General features: G+C 37.7%; 1 protein-coding gene across 8 annotated transcripts in view; it reads right to left on the bottom strand.

The window, feature by feature from the left end:
* The window catches only part of gab1 (GRB2-associated binding protein 1), a 71,138-nt gene that overhangs the window by 5,471 nt on the left and 49,126 nt on the right, over positions 1-16,541 (bottom strand). For 2 of the 8 annotated variants that reach the window (XM_079615061.1, XM_079615060.1), the window contains exons 3-10: positions 12,710-12,935; positions 12,385-12,474; positions 10,311-10,954; positions 8,994-9,088; positions 8,550-8,853; positions 5,789-5,872; positions 2,952-3,045; positions 2,341-2,467 (exon numbers count right to left, since the gene is read on the bottom strand). In XM_079615061.1, the coding sequence (XP_079471187.1) occupies positions 2,341-2,467; positions 2,952-3,045; positions 5,789-5,872; positions 8,550-8,853; positions 8,994-9,088; positions 10,311-10,954; positions 12,385-12,474; positions 12,710-12,935 (1,664 nt within the window). The remainder of the gene's footprint in view (positions 1-2,340; positions 2,468-2,951; positions 3,046-5,788; positions 5,873-8,549; positions 8,854-8,993; positions 9,089-10,310; positions 10,955-12,384; positions 12,475-12,709; positions 12,936-16,541) is intronic. The other 6 variants (XM_079615056.1, XM_079615062.1, XM_079615058.1 and 3 more) reach the window with 4 other exon arrangements.

Below are 16,541 nucleotides of genomic sequence, written 5' to 3'. Positions count from 1 at the left end.
ATTTATTGTTCATCATTTTCAATGAAGTGAAAGTAAAGCGAGTACATATCAAATGATCTGTAATAGGCAAGCAATAGTGACACGGTAAAAAAAAAACAGTGTTGGGTAAGTTATTTGAAATTTTTTTGAAAACAGGTTAATAAATTACTGTATTAATTACTCTCTAAAAAGTATTGCATTACTTATTACTAATTACTTTCTAAATCCCATAACACCCTTGACCAGTTGAGCAATGATGATTGAAATGAAACTGCTCATTTAATTATTTAAAATAAATTATATAATATTTTAATAAATTATTCTTGAACTGACCAAAGTATTTAAAAGGACAATGTTAGATTTTATCATTAGACTTTTCATTTTAAATGTTAAATCCAATATTGTTTAATATATTTGTTATAGTCTATATAGTATTTAATGCAATTACATCAGAAGTAACTAATTAAATCGATCGCACTATGACGTCATACTGAGACAATAGGCTTGTTTGACTTGAACCAGCACTGCACAGAACGATTGGTTTATGACATCAAAGTACCGCGAGAGCAATTTAAAAGCATAAGGAGCCGTCTACTTTATATCTGCTCTCGTTTTACTTTGATGTCATTCCCCGATCAGTCTGTGCAGCGCCGGTTCAAATCGAACAAGCCTAAAATTTGAAGCAGGTCGGTTTGGCAGGCTTTTTTTTCCAATAAAAGCCGTTTTTGGACTAACAAAGTTTTGAGTTCTGAAACTTACAGGATATTTTTTATAGTACATTTACCTCTTTTCTGTCAAAAAATCAGGGAACATTTGATTCTTCAATTCATGACCCCTTTAAGATTTCTGGGAACTTTAATTCTCAATCTAGCCTTTGTCCCTAATAATGAAAAACAACAACACTGAATAGATTGATTGTGTGTGTGTGTGTGTGTGTATATATATATAAAATAGAATCAATGACAATGTTTATTTCAAAATCAAATCTGATGAATTTTGAACCAAGAATTCTAAGAATCCTTTAATGTTGCTATCATATTTTCAAATAAATTGTATTTGCACACCTGTTTAAAAGTTTGGGGTCAGTAAAACCTTTTTTTTTATACATTAAACGGATCAAAAGAGACAACCAAGCTCTTTACATTTTGACCAAAAAATCAAAAAGTCAAAAAAAAACTTTTGACCAGTTGAAAAATACGGGATGCACCGATACCACTTTTTCCAGACCGAGTCCGATACGATACTTTTATTTTTAGTACTTGCGGATACAGATACCTGTATTTTCATTGGATTTTTAATTTGTACAAATATTGGGCAAAGAAACCAAAAGAATATGAATCAAATGTTGAATCAAAAATATGAAAAAAAATTGTAGGAACCACAGTTACTTTCACTGTTCATATTATTGCTCTATCATATTTTATCTTTAAATTAATAGATATATCCATTCTGCTCTCTGTTTACTCTGTTGCCAGTGTTTCTTTGTCCCAAACACTGTACTGTACACACTGTGTGGTATCAATTGTTGGTATCAGGAATTTAAATTAGTAAAAGTTAGGGCTGCACAATTATGAAATCGCAAAGGCTGCGAATATTTTTAAAGTGCAGCTTGTCAGTGACGTACAGCTCTGTGATCCGTAGTAAAAGCTGCTCCATCTGAAAGCACTGCGAGTTTGAGTCGCTTACAACGTACATTTGAAAAAGTAACATGTCTCAAACATCTTTCCAAACATTTCAAACTATAAGCATTTATGAACCTCTTGTCCAACAAAAGACAACATTTAATAAATAAATCTTCTGTTCAATCTTTCAATCTTCTGCGTATTCAGCTACAATGATACTATGATGCCCATAGGGATTTCCTGGAATGACATGCGTTGTCTACGTCTGTGGTGGGATTTACAGCATTTACTACCGATCAGCCGTGCTGCACTGACAAGCAGCGCAGAAAATAATCGCAGCCTTTGCCAAATCGCGTGCGGTTTCATTCCGATTAATCGTGTAGCCCTAGTACAAGTATGAGTATACTAGCGCAGTATCGGACACGATACCGATACTAGTATCATGCATCATGAAACGGCTCTTTTAATTTTTTCAAATACATTAAAACAGAAAACCGTATTAATATTAATAATATTTTACAATTTTGTTGTTTTTACTGTATCTTTGATCAAATAAATGCAGCCTTGGTGAGCATCTTTGTGAAAAGAGACTTCTTTCAAAAACATACCGACCCCAAACTTTACTTCTAAAGTTTTAGTTTTTATATACACACTGAATATATTCCAATTCTGACAGCATTAAATGTATATTTTTGTGAAAAAGTTGTTGTGGTGTTTTTTTTTTTTTTTTTTTACATACTGTTTCATCTGAAGACATATTAGCGTGTTGCATGGTTACATAATTCTCATCACAGTCGTCGGAGTCGCTGCTGGAGGCAGTGCTATGCCCCGAGGACGGTCTGGGGGCCGTGGTACACCTAGAGGGGCTGAGCAGCAAGACAACATTTACACTGCGCTCGCTCACACGCTCACACACACACATACACACACTGGCTGTCTGGATTAATGCATGTTCTGAGCTAGACCTCTTTAGCTAGAACCCAAAACACACTGGCAATCAAAAAAATCCACACACACACTTTCAACAGCCTTCCAGACACATGAACCACGTGGCACCTACATCAATGTATTAACTCAATAAATAATTCAAGAACACAATTCATGGCATCATTGGACTGTCATTATTACCACTTTAACTATTATGTGGTGCTAGGTAGCGATGACAGTCAAATAACTTATAATGACGTTTTACTATCATCACTACTATTTTACTATAATGGCATGTTAGGACAAGACTACAGGAATGCATGAATGATTAGTTATTTAGCCAGTGGTGTCTGTTGCGTGGAGGCCATGCAGAACCATGCTTAATTGCTGATCTGTTTCAGAGGAAACATGCTCAACACTTACTCCCTCGTGAAGGATCTGGTCACGGGGGAACGGACCGGAGCCGTATACTCTTCCCACTCAGGTAAAGGCTTGATCTCCAAAGGGGCCGGCTTACCTGCAAGAAAAACACCAGTTTAATTCTGAAAAATGTTCAGATGACATAATACCAACCAAAGGTTCAGCCTAATATTGTAAACATAATAATAGAAACTAATAAATATAAAAATAAAAGACAAAAACTCTTTCCCCGTCATTGACAGAATTTTCCGTCATTTATGAGACGGTGCTTCCATTGATGACATTTTACGGCAATCCATGTTTTCACTGTTATCCATAAGGGGACACTATATTGCATCTTCTGAAAAAGAACAGAATCTCCGGATCAAAACACAGACGAAAAAGAAGCAGAAACAGAAACAGAAGAAGCATTGCACATGTAGTATTTGACAGCTAGAATATTTTTTTTTTATTTCTTTGTATCGTTTGATAGATTGAATGTTCAGATATTCATTCAACAAAATATTCTAGGGTCCATGAATTTTTTTTAACAGTTATCAAATTCTGGTGGCGGCAGGCAACTTAAAAAAAAAAAAAAAAAACGCTGGCGGGGAAAGAGTTAAACAAGCAGAACAAATCTGTGTGTACATTCTTCAAAGAAACAATCAAACAAATTGTTGCAATTAATTCAATGGGACAAGTTACTTTAACATTAGTTATAAATATTTACAAACAAACTTGCATGTAATTTATGAGGGTTCAGGTTGTTTGAAAGAATAATAAATAAATAAAATAATAAATATTAATTTACAAAATAAATGTTCTTAATTGTAATATATACAAATTATATAAAAATTTAAATAAATGTGTGAATTACAAATGCATCTATTGGTAGGCGTTTAGCCAGTGGAAGGCGATATCTGTTATTTAGTACATCATGGGAGTGAGAGATAAATAAGTACCCTTTCCTCAGTGGGATAAGTTTGTTTCACTCCATTTTTTCCTTAAGAACACACTTAAATAAAATACAGATCATTAGTCATTAGAACTGAAATCACACCCGAGGGAAAAGCAAGGCCACAGCTAAATGAAGGGTAAAACGAGTGATAATCATACACATCCTTTTTTCTGCATTTTCTATAAGAAGCATCTGATTCAGTTATCATCACAGCTGGCCCGACACTTTGCTGAGCTGAGAAGCGCCCAATCTGGCAACTGAGGAGTAGCTGTAGTTGGCTGAAACGCACACCAGCTGGTGCCAGTGTGTGAGGGAAGAGAGCACAGACTGGTATGCATCTCAAGGCCCTAAGTGAACTTTTTGGGCACATAATGTGGCTTGAGGAATACAAAAAAGTGCTTACTCTAAAACACTAGATTGTGATTCATCTATATGGGACAACTGTTGTATTATTGTACCACTGAACAATATTCTACTAATGTATGGAATTGTGATGACAAGAAATGCATTCATGCAAAACAAATATTATGTTTCAATCTAAAGGTGCACAGAGTATTTTTTATTTTCTTTGCACTGCTCTGATGGCATTTTATTTAACATGTGGCACAGCATATTTACTTCAGAGCCTCCATAACTTGGGAACGGGGAGGCTCTGAAACTGTCAAAACTGTCCAAATAGATAACATCACTAGTGTTTCCTTCAATGCATTTGAGACTTTCACCTCCAATGCTTATCGCTACTATTTCAACAATTTTACACATATTAATAACACAGAATTAATAAAAAAGTATATGTGGACACCCTGATGGCAGATCCACTACCGTTCAAAAGTTTGGGGTGGGCAGTTTTGTCAAGATATTATTGATTTTATTTCCGCAAGAATGCATTAAATTGATCACAAGTGAAAGAAAAGATTTCTAAATGCTGTTCTTTTGAACTTTATATTCATTAAAGAATCCTCAGTACAAATATTCAGCTGTATAACCGTTTTCAACATTGATAATAATAAGAAATGTTACTTCAGCACCAAATCATCATATTAGAATCATGTGATCATGTGACACTGAAGACTGGAACAATGATGCTGAAAATCCAGCTTTACCATCACAGGAATAAATTACATTTTAAAATACAATTAAATAGAAAACTGTTATTATGAATTATAATAATCTTTCATAATGTTATTGTTTTTACTGTATCTTGAGCATAAGAGACTTCTCTTACTACCGAAAAATCTTACTACCGGTAACCCCAAACTTTTGAACAGTAGTGTATCCTGATGCCATTAAATAAAGCAGCACCAGGAAGCTCCCAAGATTCTAACCAGACACCTGAATTGCTCTTCAGACTATTAGTCATGATAGGATTCATCCGCCCACTGCCAGCTCTTGTCAATATGACTCAAAAATGCTTCTGCAAATGTGTTGGTTAAGTGTTTATGACTCGGTTTGAAAGTGAAAGGTGTTTGTAGACACTCTGATGATTGAGTGTCAAACATTAATCAGTTCGTTTTACCTGCGATATCAAGAGTGTTAGCTTCCCTCCCAGACACAACAAGCATCACTCAACCAGAACCTAGAAACTTCAACTATCACAAATTAATTTGTTTAATAACCAGCTGACCAACCATTTAAGAAACAAATCCAAAAGCCTTCAGATCGACCAGAATCTGTGCACACAACAGACAAATGCAACGGATAGACAAAAGTAGTAACTATGAAATTGTAGTTACTTCACACACTGAGTGAAGCTATGCCTGTTTGCATGATAGACTATGTTCACACAGTTAGTCTTTGGGATTGGAAGCCATTTTTACAATTAATTGTGTCAAATTTTTCTGATCGTTCTGATCATACAACAACAAACCGAGTCATAAACACTTAACCTAAAAGAGGTACGTACCCTTGCGCCGTCTTGAGAATTCACCTATGGTTTGGGAGTCGGTTCGCTCAAGACCGACTGCTCTGTTTATTTTAGGGCTCTGACCTGAATTGGTGAGAGAAAACTTCTTTATTACATGTCTTCTTCAGAGAAATCGGTCTTGTGTTGTCTTCTAAACTTCACACCCATGCAGTTTAGCACAATCACGGCCACCTCCATCACTCGTGCCTCCTCTCTTTTTCCGCACAAATGTGTGTTGGGCTGCTGCCATGGCAACAACTCTTCATGCATTTAAGACATGCGACGAACAAGGCTTTCCCACAAAGACGGACTTGGGCGAGACATGCATAGGGTTAAACAGACACACGTGGGCGAGTAAAGCATTCACACCAACCGACAACACGCCAGCATGTGGCTCAGCCAGACAGAAGGGTTCAGTAATGTCTTTGCAATATTAGAAAAAAAATAAACCAAATTTTTTTTTCTGCTGTACGCATGTAGATGCCACAAGAAAACACCACAAGTCAACAGTGATGATGGCCACAATTAAACAGACCAAAAACAAAAGAAGAAGAAGAATTTATTTCCAAGATGGAAGGAGATATAAACGTTCGAGTAAAAAGTTAGATAAAGGGAGAGATAGAAACCAGACAGAACAGATACTAAAATTTGAATTTAGCCAGAAAGCTAATATAGAGTAGCCACTAAAAGGATACTGAGCAAAGACAAACACGCTAAGACACAAAGTAGCCAACAACTGCCTATGAAATGCCACCAAAGCCATGTGAATCACACCATGTTCAGCAAAAGCTTGCAAATACACAACAAACAGAGTAAGCTGTGGCCTGAAGAGCAGCAGAAAGGACTCATTTTACAACACACTGGACATTTGAGAAGGATGAGAGAACAGAGAAAATTGTGCTTGGCCCATGTTTAAAGAAAATTAGAAAACTGATTTTAAAGAAGACCTATTTATTAACCTACAGTACATACACTACTAGGCCAAATGTGTGTGGACAACCTAACATCATACAGTATGTGTTTGTTGAACCGTTCAATTTAAAACCATTGGGATTATGTTTTAGTAGCTTTGTTTCCATGCATACCGGTAATTGGAATTTAATTTACGCAAACTTATATATATATATTTGCTTTCTGCAAATATTGCTTTCAAAAATTGCTTTCTGCACCTTTAATAAAAGACCCCAAATGCCATTTCTTTACTCATGACCATTTTATTCTTTTGAATGGATTTAAAGTTGCATCATTTGCAAAAAAAAAAAAATTCCCATTATTTTTATATATATATATAAATATATATATAGTATATGTACGTCTTTTATTAAAGGTGCAGAAAGCAATTTTTGAACAACGCCGTTGAAAGTGCACTGGACTGAGCACCACAACAAGCTTGTAGCCAACCAGCAGTAAGGGGCGTGTACACTCATGATGGGGGAGGAGAGAGAGTGAGCAAGAGGGAGATTTGAACTGAGTCTCTCTTTTGTAATGTCTTTCTCTCTGAGGAATATTACTGGAAAATGAAGGGTTATGATCAGACAAGAGCTTTAGAAGCCACGTTAATATTAGACCAGCTTTCCAGAGTTGGAGAGACCCAAGCGGGAAGGCCTGAATACGGACGCCGAGGCTGCGCTGTTTCTGCTCCGTACGTGTGTACCATTGGTTTTGAGTGCGTGCTGCTGAACAATGAACAATTGGGCGGAGCATTGAAGGGAAGGGGGGTATTTGTTTCGGTTGATTTCAATTATCAAGAGTTTAACCACAATTTTGAAAAATCGCATACTTTAAATGTATTAAATGTCTTGAAGGTTTAGAGCACGCTTCAGGTTTGCTACTGATCGATGGCAGATGCCTTATGTCTGAGTGACAGATCTTCAGAGGTAATATTAGCCAATCATCTGCACTAATTATTTAGTCACATGACTTGAGGCAATGTCACAAGACCTTCTTTATATGCATCAACCTATTTATTTGGTAAATGAGTTTTCATGGTAGTTTATGAGCATATCTAATTACATTTCTCGGGAACATTGCATTGCTGTTTGATATTATGCACCTGCTAGTCAAAGGTGTCTCTGAAATAACCAAACCTGTTAATTATACTCGGTGTAAGCATAGTTATGGTCGTGCGGTGCATCTCTGCATGCAAGTTGCTGCCTCTTGCATTAGTCAGCGCTCAGAAACAGTAACACGAATGAGCGCAGAGAGCTGCTGCCATTAATGTTAGGATCAATAGTGCTGTCCCAGCTGGCTGCTGATGTTTCGGGCCTGCTTGTGCAACTTTCAGCACGTCCCCTTTTTTCTCTCAGACCAGATTGAAATTCCCCTCGCAGGTCTGGCCATCAAAGAGGTCTTTCACTAAGGCACAATGGGGACAGAGGTGACCGCTCCAGGCTAACAGCGCAGACAGGCTCCCTCATACCCAAGGCTCAGAGTCTGTGGACAATAGCTTCTTTCATTTGTGAGGTCACATGCTAACGATTAAAAGGCAAAGGCCACTGAAACAGCAGTGCAGACTAGTTCGCTAAGCAAGTTGAAAGATCTGCAATGTGAGTTATGACCGTATGACGACGAGCAGTCTGAGAACTCGATCAATGTTAGTTTCAGAAGCGTTTCATGCAGACGAGACGTTTCATAAGCATGGGCCGGCACCTGTTAGTGAGAAATGTGTTAATGAGAGTTGCTGTGATGAAGAGATGAAAGCACCATACACATTCACACACTTATATCACCCACCACAAAAGAAACAAACCTCAGGGCTCACCTTTACGGTCAGGTTTGAGGTTGCGGTCTACAGGTGGCGGTTGGCATTCAGTTATGTGTATTGGTCTGCGTGGCGGGGTCTTGGGGCTGGAGCGGAAGCCCATGTGGGCTGGAGGGGGCACCTGTTTTCCGAGAGAGGAAAACTCCACTGTTCCTGGAGTCATGGGAACGTAGTTGGGCTCCTGAATGGGTTCTGATAGGCTGCCGGAGCGGTGATGTGACGAAGAGTGGACGCTCATGGGCACATAGTTCTCATCCATCTCCTCAGTGGAAACACCTCCTACTGGCACCATGCCTTTATTCTTCTGCATGCATCAAAGAACAGGGAAGAAACTGTTAATTGATACATTTTATACAGTTAATGGATAATTGAGACTCTTGAAAGATGGGACATAGCATTTTAGAATAGATAAATATTAAAAATGTATTAAGTAAGAAAACTTACAAAATAGTTGTTGAAGCTTTCATTAAAATCAAACGAACAACTTTTGTCTGGGGGGAAGGGACGGGGTATATCATAGCAGTCTTGAGATCCGTAATCTGTGAAATAAATACAAAATAACTGAACGCTGTCAAAAAAAAAAAGTCATAGGCCTCTCTTATGTTCACCAAGGTTGCATTTATTGATAAAAAAATCTAGTAAAAACAGTAAGGTAATAATGTGAATTATTAAAATGTTAAAGAACTGATTTCGGTTTAATACAATTTAAAATTAAGTTTCTTTCTCTAATGGCAATCCTGAATTATCAGCATCATTACTCCAGTAATCAGTCACATGATCCTTCAAAATCCTTTTAATATGCTGATTTGGTGCACAAGAAACATTTCTTTTTCTTATCAATGTTGAAAACTGCAGCTAATTTTTTTGTAGAAACACCTTTTCAGGATTATCAAATAATAGTCTTAGTTCAGAATAGATAGTTCAAAATAACAACATTTATTTTAAATATATATTTTTTGACAATGTGAAAGTCTATACTGTCACTTTTGGTCAACTTAATCAATGCATCCTTGCTGTATAAAAATATTTATTTATTTAAAAAAATTCTTACTGTCCCCCAAACATACATGCATACATACATATACATACATATGGTATCTGGTTGTGCATTATTATCTGGTTGTCACATTATCTGTGAAAAAGGGAGTGTATGTAAACAAGATGTTGCAATACCACCAAACAACACTAGAGGGCCCCACTCATGACTACATGACTTCATTGTTGAAGCACAAACATCTTGATGGCCGTCTATTAAAATATCCTGGGAGAATGATTTGTGAGGCAATGAGATAATAATCAATATTTAGGATCCCAAAATAAAGATATCCACATTCTGGCCAACTGTAAGAAAACAAATCTATAAAAAATGGTTTAAATAAAAATAAACATCATCAAGGTTTTGGCCCTGTGTCTTTTCCAAATTCCAAGCGATCCCCATCCCATTAATTGCATCACTCGTACATGAATAATTTATCCGCTTTGTTATAGGATGCTTAACACATATCTGTCAAATATATGCATTTGTTTAAGTGTTTTAGCACACATGCTAATTTTCAACACCTGTCCACGGGTAAAAAAAAAATCATTTACTCAACCATTATAATGTTCGGCATGGAGTCAGTATTTAACATACTGCTGTTACATCTATGCACGTTATCTAGAAGCCAACGTGACATTCACTGCATTCATAATTAGACTTCTTTAGATTTGTAGCTTATATTGTTACTGAACATTTGTTTTAACATTTTCATATCCTCTCACCTTTACGCAGGCGTGAAGAATCCATTGTACCAATAGTGTTGCTTCTTAGTGCTTTGTTCCCTCCTGCACTAGACGGCACACAGTAATTCCCATCCGTCTCAGACACTGACCGTGGAACCACATAAGTGTCCGTGGGCGACCGCTCAGGTGGGACTGATCCAGCGGTCAGTAAAGGCTTGGGCGGGCGAGGGGGCGGTACCACGTCTGAGGCCCCTGAAACAGCCTCCACCCCGGCCGTACGGGGAACCTGGTAGGTGCAGTTGCTTCCGGGTGTGGGTGGAATATCATAGCTGACCGACAAGTTCCGTAACTGGGCTTCTAAGGAGGGTTTACGGCCAGGCGTGTTAAAGACATAAAGTTCACCAGGCTCACTGTCAGGAGCGGGAGGAGAGGATGCCGACTTCGGCAGCAGCACAGTGTCCTGAGAGTAACTTCGGGGCAGGTGGTACAGGCCCTGCGAGTCGGCCGACAACGACTGCCCGCGCAAAGGAGGAGAATCGTAGAGCCCAGCGGCATGCTGGGTAGGAAAGAAACCATTGATCGAGGCGTGCTTAGAAAAGGAGGAGGTGGGCGTGTAGTGGGAAGGGAGGTTGTCATTACAGTCGGGTTCGGAAGAGGTAGACTTGGAGCAGTCTCCATGGGCCCTGCAAAGATACCGACTGTCAGTTAAAAAACACAAACTGAATATATTACAACAAACTTGCTGTTCATCACTACAAAGATGAAAACACCTCCTCAAACACATACCACGCTATTCATGTCAACATGCTGCCTGAAAATAACTTTCTTCGTTATGAAAATCGCGATACAAATTAGACTTGGTTAACTACTACATACAAATCTCAGTTTGAATTAACTGGCATGTAAAATGTATAATGTACAGTCAAGACGGTCATTACTGCATACTAACTGAATCCTAAAGTGGTTTATTTTGAAATAATGACAAGGTGACTATATTACCCAACTTATTATTACACAGCAAAGGTGCATTCAATAGTTTGGTGCTAATTGAAAAAGTTTTATACATTGAAAAATAAAAAGTGATTTAGTGAAGAGTCACTTGAATGGTGTATATTCAAATGAGATGAAGACTGTCACCTATAAAAACTTTCTAAAAATGGTGCGACCTGCTGTGTTTCACTAAACGTTGAAAAGAATAATCGCGCTCATTGGCTGCTGCCTTCTGTAGATATGCTAGTAGCATAGTGTAGTCTGGTAATGTGAAGAGTGAAAATTACATAATGGTACACACCTATTGTCATGCCTAACCAGTGGGTAATCAGTACCTGTACAGCCTAAGATGTTGAAAATGTCTGAAGCCAAAAGAAAGAAAGACTGGGAAAGACTAAAATGAGTGTAAACATCGGTATGGCATACAGGAAGTGGAAAGACTTTATGATGGAGAAAACCCTAAGCAGTGATGCCCAAGTTGATTCTTTTTTTGTTGGACAGGTAAATGGAATTAATTATAGAACAGAACACTCTAAAACTCACAACTATCAGTGTATTTAACATAAAATTCAGAGATGATCATGCTGATCCACAGAGATAGATGGCGGTGCAGCGTCTAACACCACTGTGGCATCTGTACAGTCCATGAAGAACAGCAATACCAACGCAAGCTAAACAACTACTAAAAGCACCTTTACAAAAAACACCTACAATTTTGATTTGAGTTGATTTGTATTATGATAGTATAGACAACAAAGTCATTGAAGACCAAACTAGCCGAGTGCCACAGACTGGTTGCCAGTGACAATGGTCAAATATCCAGTTTAACGATCATTACACAATATTTGACCACAGATGGCAACGCTTAACCAATCGTTATCAAGTATTTCAAAGTGTGTGTAATAATAAGCTTCTAGATACAGCAAGAACTGGCAAGGTTAGTGCCAAACACAACCATGCACATCACATTTCACACAAGTCCCAAACTATGCATACACAAATACCAACCCATTTTGCTCAGTAAAATATTTGTTTTAGTAAGTTATTGTAATAAGTGTGCAAGCTGCTGGCCAAATGTGTGTGGTTTAGTACTGTATTCTTCACACTGATGCTCTTCACTCACTGACTGTCAGGAGCAGCGCTCCGGCTCTCACACTCCTCCAAAAGCAGGTATTCCTGCTCCTCCTCCCCTAGAGAAAGAGGAGCGACTGGACTACACCACACACAAATACACACAATGAGCCCCATATCCAGATTTTCACCCACAGCACCTGAATGGACCGAGGGACCTCTTAGTAGAGGTGGGCGGCATTCACATTACATAACACTTGGTTTAAAAACAAACTCAAAACAGTAACAGACCTACATTACAAATTATTGGATGAGCCACATTCTAAAATAGCCTATACACACATCTGTGATGCAGTGTGATGTGTATCACGTCTTACCTGTTAGGCTCAGGTTTCTTGCTCTCACAGTTGAGTAGCCAAAGGTAGTCCTGAGGCTCATCCAGACTGGAGGAGGACCCCATGGGTCTAATGCTGACGGGCTGGTAGGGAGGAGGCAGGTTGGCCAGTGCAGAAGCCCCTAAGGCTCCTCCCGACCCTCCACTAGGGGCCATATCCACCACCAGACCCCCTGGAACATTTACTTGGTGAGAGACCTTTGTTGAGTCTTTAGAAAGAACAGAGAGGAGAGATTAACATCAGGCTTTACACTTTAGGAGATCACAAGCTTTGAGATACACTTAAGATTAGATCAAACTAAGGATAACGCAGCTTTAATAAAAAGCTTTTACTGAAAACATCCCTGAATTTTTTTATTGTGATTAGTATAAGTGTCTCCATGGGCTGACATCTGGTGAGCTAAGTGCACAAAAGAATCAAATGAAACTCAGATGTGTGATTGAGAGGTATATTAGTACAAAAAACAAAACAAAAAATAGAGCAGTTTTATTAATTAATTATTTTATGTATACATGTATGCATTTATTCATTATTTTATTAAAAAAAAATTTTTGCTCAATTAATGCCTTCTGTTTTTTGGAATATTTATAGAATATTTCATAATTACAAATTCAACTGAAACGTATGCAGAGATGAGTCTCAATAAAAACATTTGTTACCAAGTTTTATATGACATTAATTGATAGTTAGGTCTTAGTTCTATGACCCTGTTTGATTTAAAGGTTTGCTTATCGTAGTGATTTGGCAGACATTTTCCAAATGCATCTCCAATGTAAGTGCATTATTGCAAACACATTTTTCCTTTTATTTTAAAACTAAAATGTTGCATTTATTTATGGAAATCAACAGCGAGCAACATACTGTATGCAAAAATGTATGCAAAAAGCTTAAATGCCTTGAATGCCCCATGAAATTGCTTGACAAGTACAGTTTTACTTCCTGTGTTAATATACTTTACGCAGGGCTCGACATAAACGCATGGCCGGGACAAGTGGATTTTTTGATGGGACAAGTAAAAGAGAATTTTACTTGGACATGTAGCCTGATTAAATTGTCAAAAACAAAAAAACAAAAACTAGGGAATCACTAAAACGAGATAATGATTTTATGACATTTATTGTAAGTTACGATCGATAGTAAATGTATGATACAGTTAAGCAACCTCACATGACGAGTGCTGATTTCCTGAATACCATCACGATTGAAAATCTGATTTATAATTCTAATCTAATTCAGTTCAATAAACAGTTCAAATTAAGTCACTTAAATTGTAGATGCAATATTGACTGTTTTTGTTCTGTTTCGGCAGCGAAAATAGTTCCAAACAAAGATCACAGTAGAATGATGGCGCATCTCACAGCACTTCTCCAAGTGTTTTCATTACTGAATGATTCAGCGTTTTGAACGAATCGGTTGAGTCAAAGATTCAACAACCCATTCATAAACAACTGCCTCATTCTTGCATGAATTAGTCGTTTGAAAGAATCGTTTGAATTAATGACTCGTCATTTAGACTGTCGCATGCTGCCACCTTCTGGTCGTTTAGTTTCGGGTTTAAAAGTATAGTTTTTTCCAACAATTTTTTTTTTAATAATCTAATTTTTCAGTGTAAATGATTTAATGTGATAAACCCTAGTACCTAGGGTAACTTATTGATCAAATTTAGGAATTTAAAACGAAAGATGAAACTTACATTTAAACAGATTGCCATTTAAAGGCACAGGTGCATATGTATATGCAGATTTAATTTATCAAAACTTATTTGTCACTGATGACAATATTAGTTCAGAATATTATAATTATTAAAATTATAATTAATATTTCACAAAAGTCTCTTCAAACTGTTATTATAAGAGCATTGTTCCAACATCAGCAAGCTTCTACATGAACATGGAAATGAAAATGGCAAAGCAAACACTTTGGAAATGACAGGTACAGTATGTTGAACAGGAAGTGTTTCAGGAATTGCACAAATGAGTGTTGACTGTTCAAGTCTCTCTGTTTAGATCAGTGTGCTCAATAATGTGCCTTTTTGTCCTTCGTTATGTATATTTGGATTGTGTTGTGTTGTGTTGTAAATAAAATACAAACAATCAAAAAGCCTTTCTTTTATTCTCCTTACATTCTTACTTCTAGTCCCATTCAGCTGACAGGGTCATTAGGGAGGGTTCACTGTATTCCCAGGTGTGAAACACATCAATATGCATGATTATTCACACCATTTTCTCAAAACTACAAACTTGTACATGCTTGCTGCTCACATATTATTGTAGCAGAGTTTATGCTGAATACAGCGTAATCAGATGGTTGCTATGAAATTGTTATAAGTAACAGAAATAAGCACAAATGTCACGGCATGTCAAAAAACCTACAGGACTCAGAAAACACCTCAGAGGGTTGAGTTTGTATTGTATGACCAAATTATGCCGAAATATTTAGATATGTTGAAGATAAGATTAAAATCGAGAGCCGAAAAGAATTACATGTTTTTGTAAAGGAGCTGTTAAAGGTTAAGGCTGGCTGCGTAGAGAGGAACCCTGAATATAAGACGCTAATAAGAAAGCGCCACTAATCCATGACGGAGTCTCGGTTTTTATGTGCCATCTAGGATAACTTGTAAAGCTTTTGGTCTGTGTTCTTTTAAAAGAGATTTTCTTTATCTCTGACTTTTTATTTTTATTTCCATCTCTCTTTGAACAGCCTACTCTCAAGGTCAGTGGAGTGCAGCTGACGGGGTGGTTGTGCGTGTTTTTGTACAAGTCTCTCTTCAAACTCTGCTTTCAGTTATTCAGTAAAATGCACACAAACACACCACTTGTGCGCACACACATTGACACCCACACACACCCACTCACTCACTGGGTTGGATTTGACTCTCTCTAAGTGCAGGCAGCTCAAGGCTGTCAGGGCCACTTTGTCTCTTTCGGTCTCTTCACTTTTTTTCCCATTTTCCTCCTTCCCTCATTCTTCTCCCCCTCCCGCTCTTGTTTGTCAGGCTAGCTGCTGAATCATCCAAGCCCAGGAAAACCCCCCGACATATTTGCAATCTCAGTACCCTGTTTAGGGTTGGTGGCTAATAATGGCAAAACCCTGTGTGTCTCAAAACAGACTAAATTAAATGTCAGAAACTGTTTGGGTTTCTTGATTTGATATATGATCAATATAGCAAAAAAAAAAAAAAGAGCATGAGAATGTGTCTCACATTTACAACATTATTAAAGGGATATTCCACCGTTTTTTTCATAATAAACTATGTTATTCCCTTAAAGTCCGCGTGAACCGGAAGTTGCAACCGACTTTATCTCAGTGTTGTGAGTCGTGACATATTTCCGAGAGAAACGGAATACTAAATGAGTAAAAAAAGTGGGCGTGGCTTTTTTTTCCAACTAGCACCTGATTGGATCTAGAAAAGTAGGTGTTTCATTCAGCCTGTCTACTGTCAGTTGGAGGGGCGTGGTTACGGATGTTAAGCAGACACCAAAACCGTCAAACCTACGTCATCAGGGAGGGGCATTTTCAGATTTTGAATCTTCATTACGAAGCCAAAAAATGTTTTTGTGTGGATTGACTTGCATGGATGAATTGTTCACCTCAAAACGATCAATTTAGGCAAACAAAGTAAATATGGTCAATTTTGATATCATGTGGACTTTAACTAAGACAAGTTCAACATACCTCTCTCTCGTCTCAGTGCGTGCACTTATTCGCTTTGGCGCGCCGCAACACTTTGATAGCACTTAGCTTAGCCCAGTTCATTCATTAGAGACCAAACAGAGATGAAGTTAGAAGCGACCAAACACCTCCACGTTTTTCC

Source organism: Phoxinus phoxinus (genome assembly GCF_949152265.1).
Source record: "Phoxinus phoxinus genome assembly, chromosome: 6".
In the NCBI taxonomy this organism is placed as follows: Eukaryota; Metazoa; Chordata; class Actinopteri; order Cypriniformes; family Leuciscidae; genus Phoxinus; species Phoxinus phoxinus.
The sequence above is the reverse complement of the archived record's forward strand: the minus strand, read 5'-3'. Positions and strand labels throughout refer to the sequence as shown.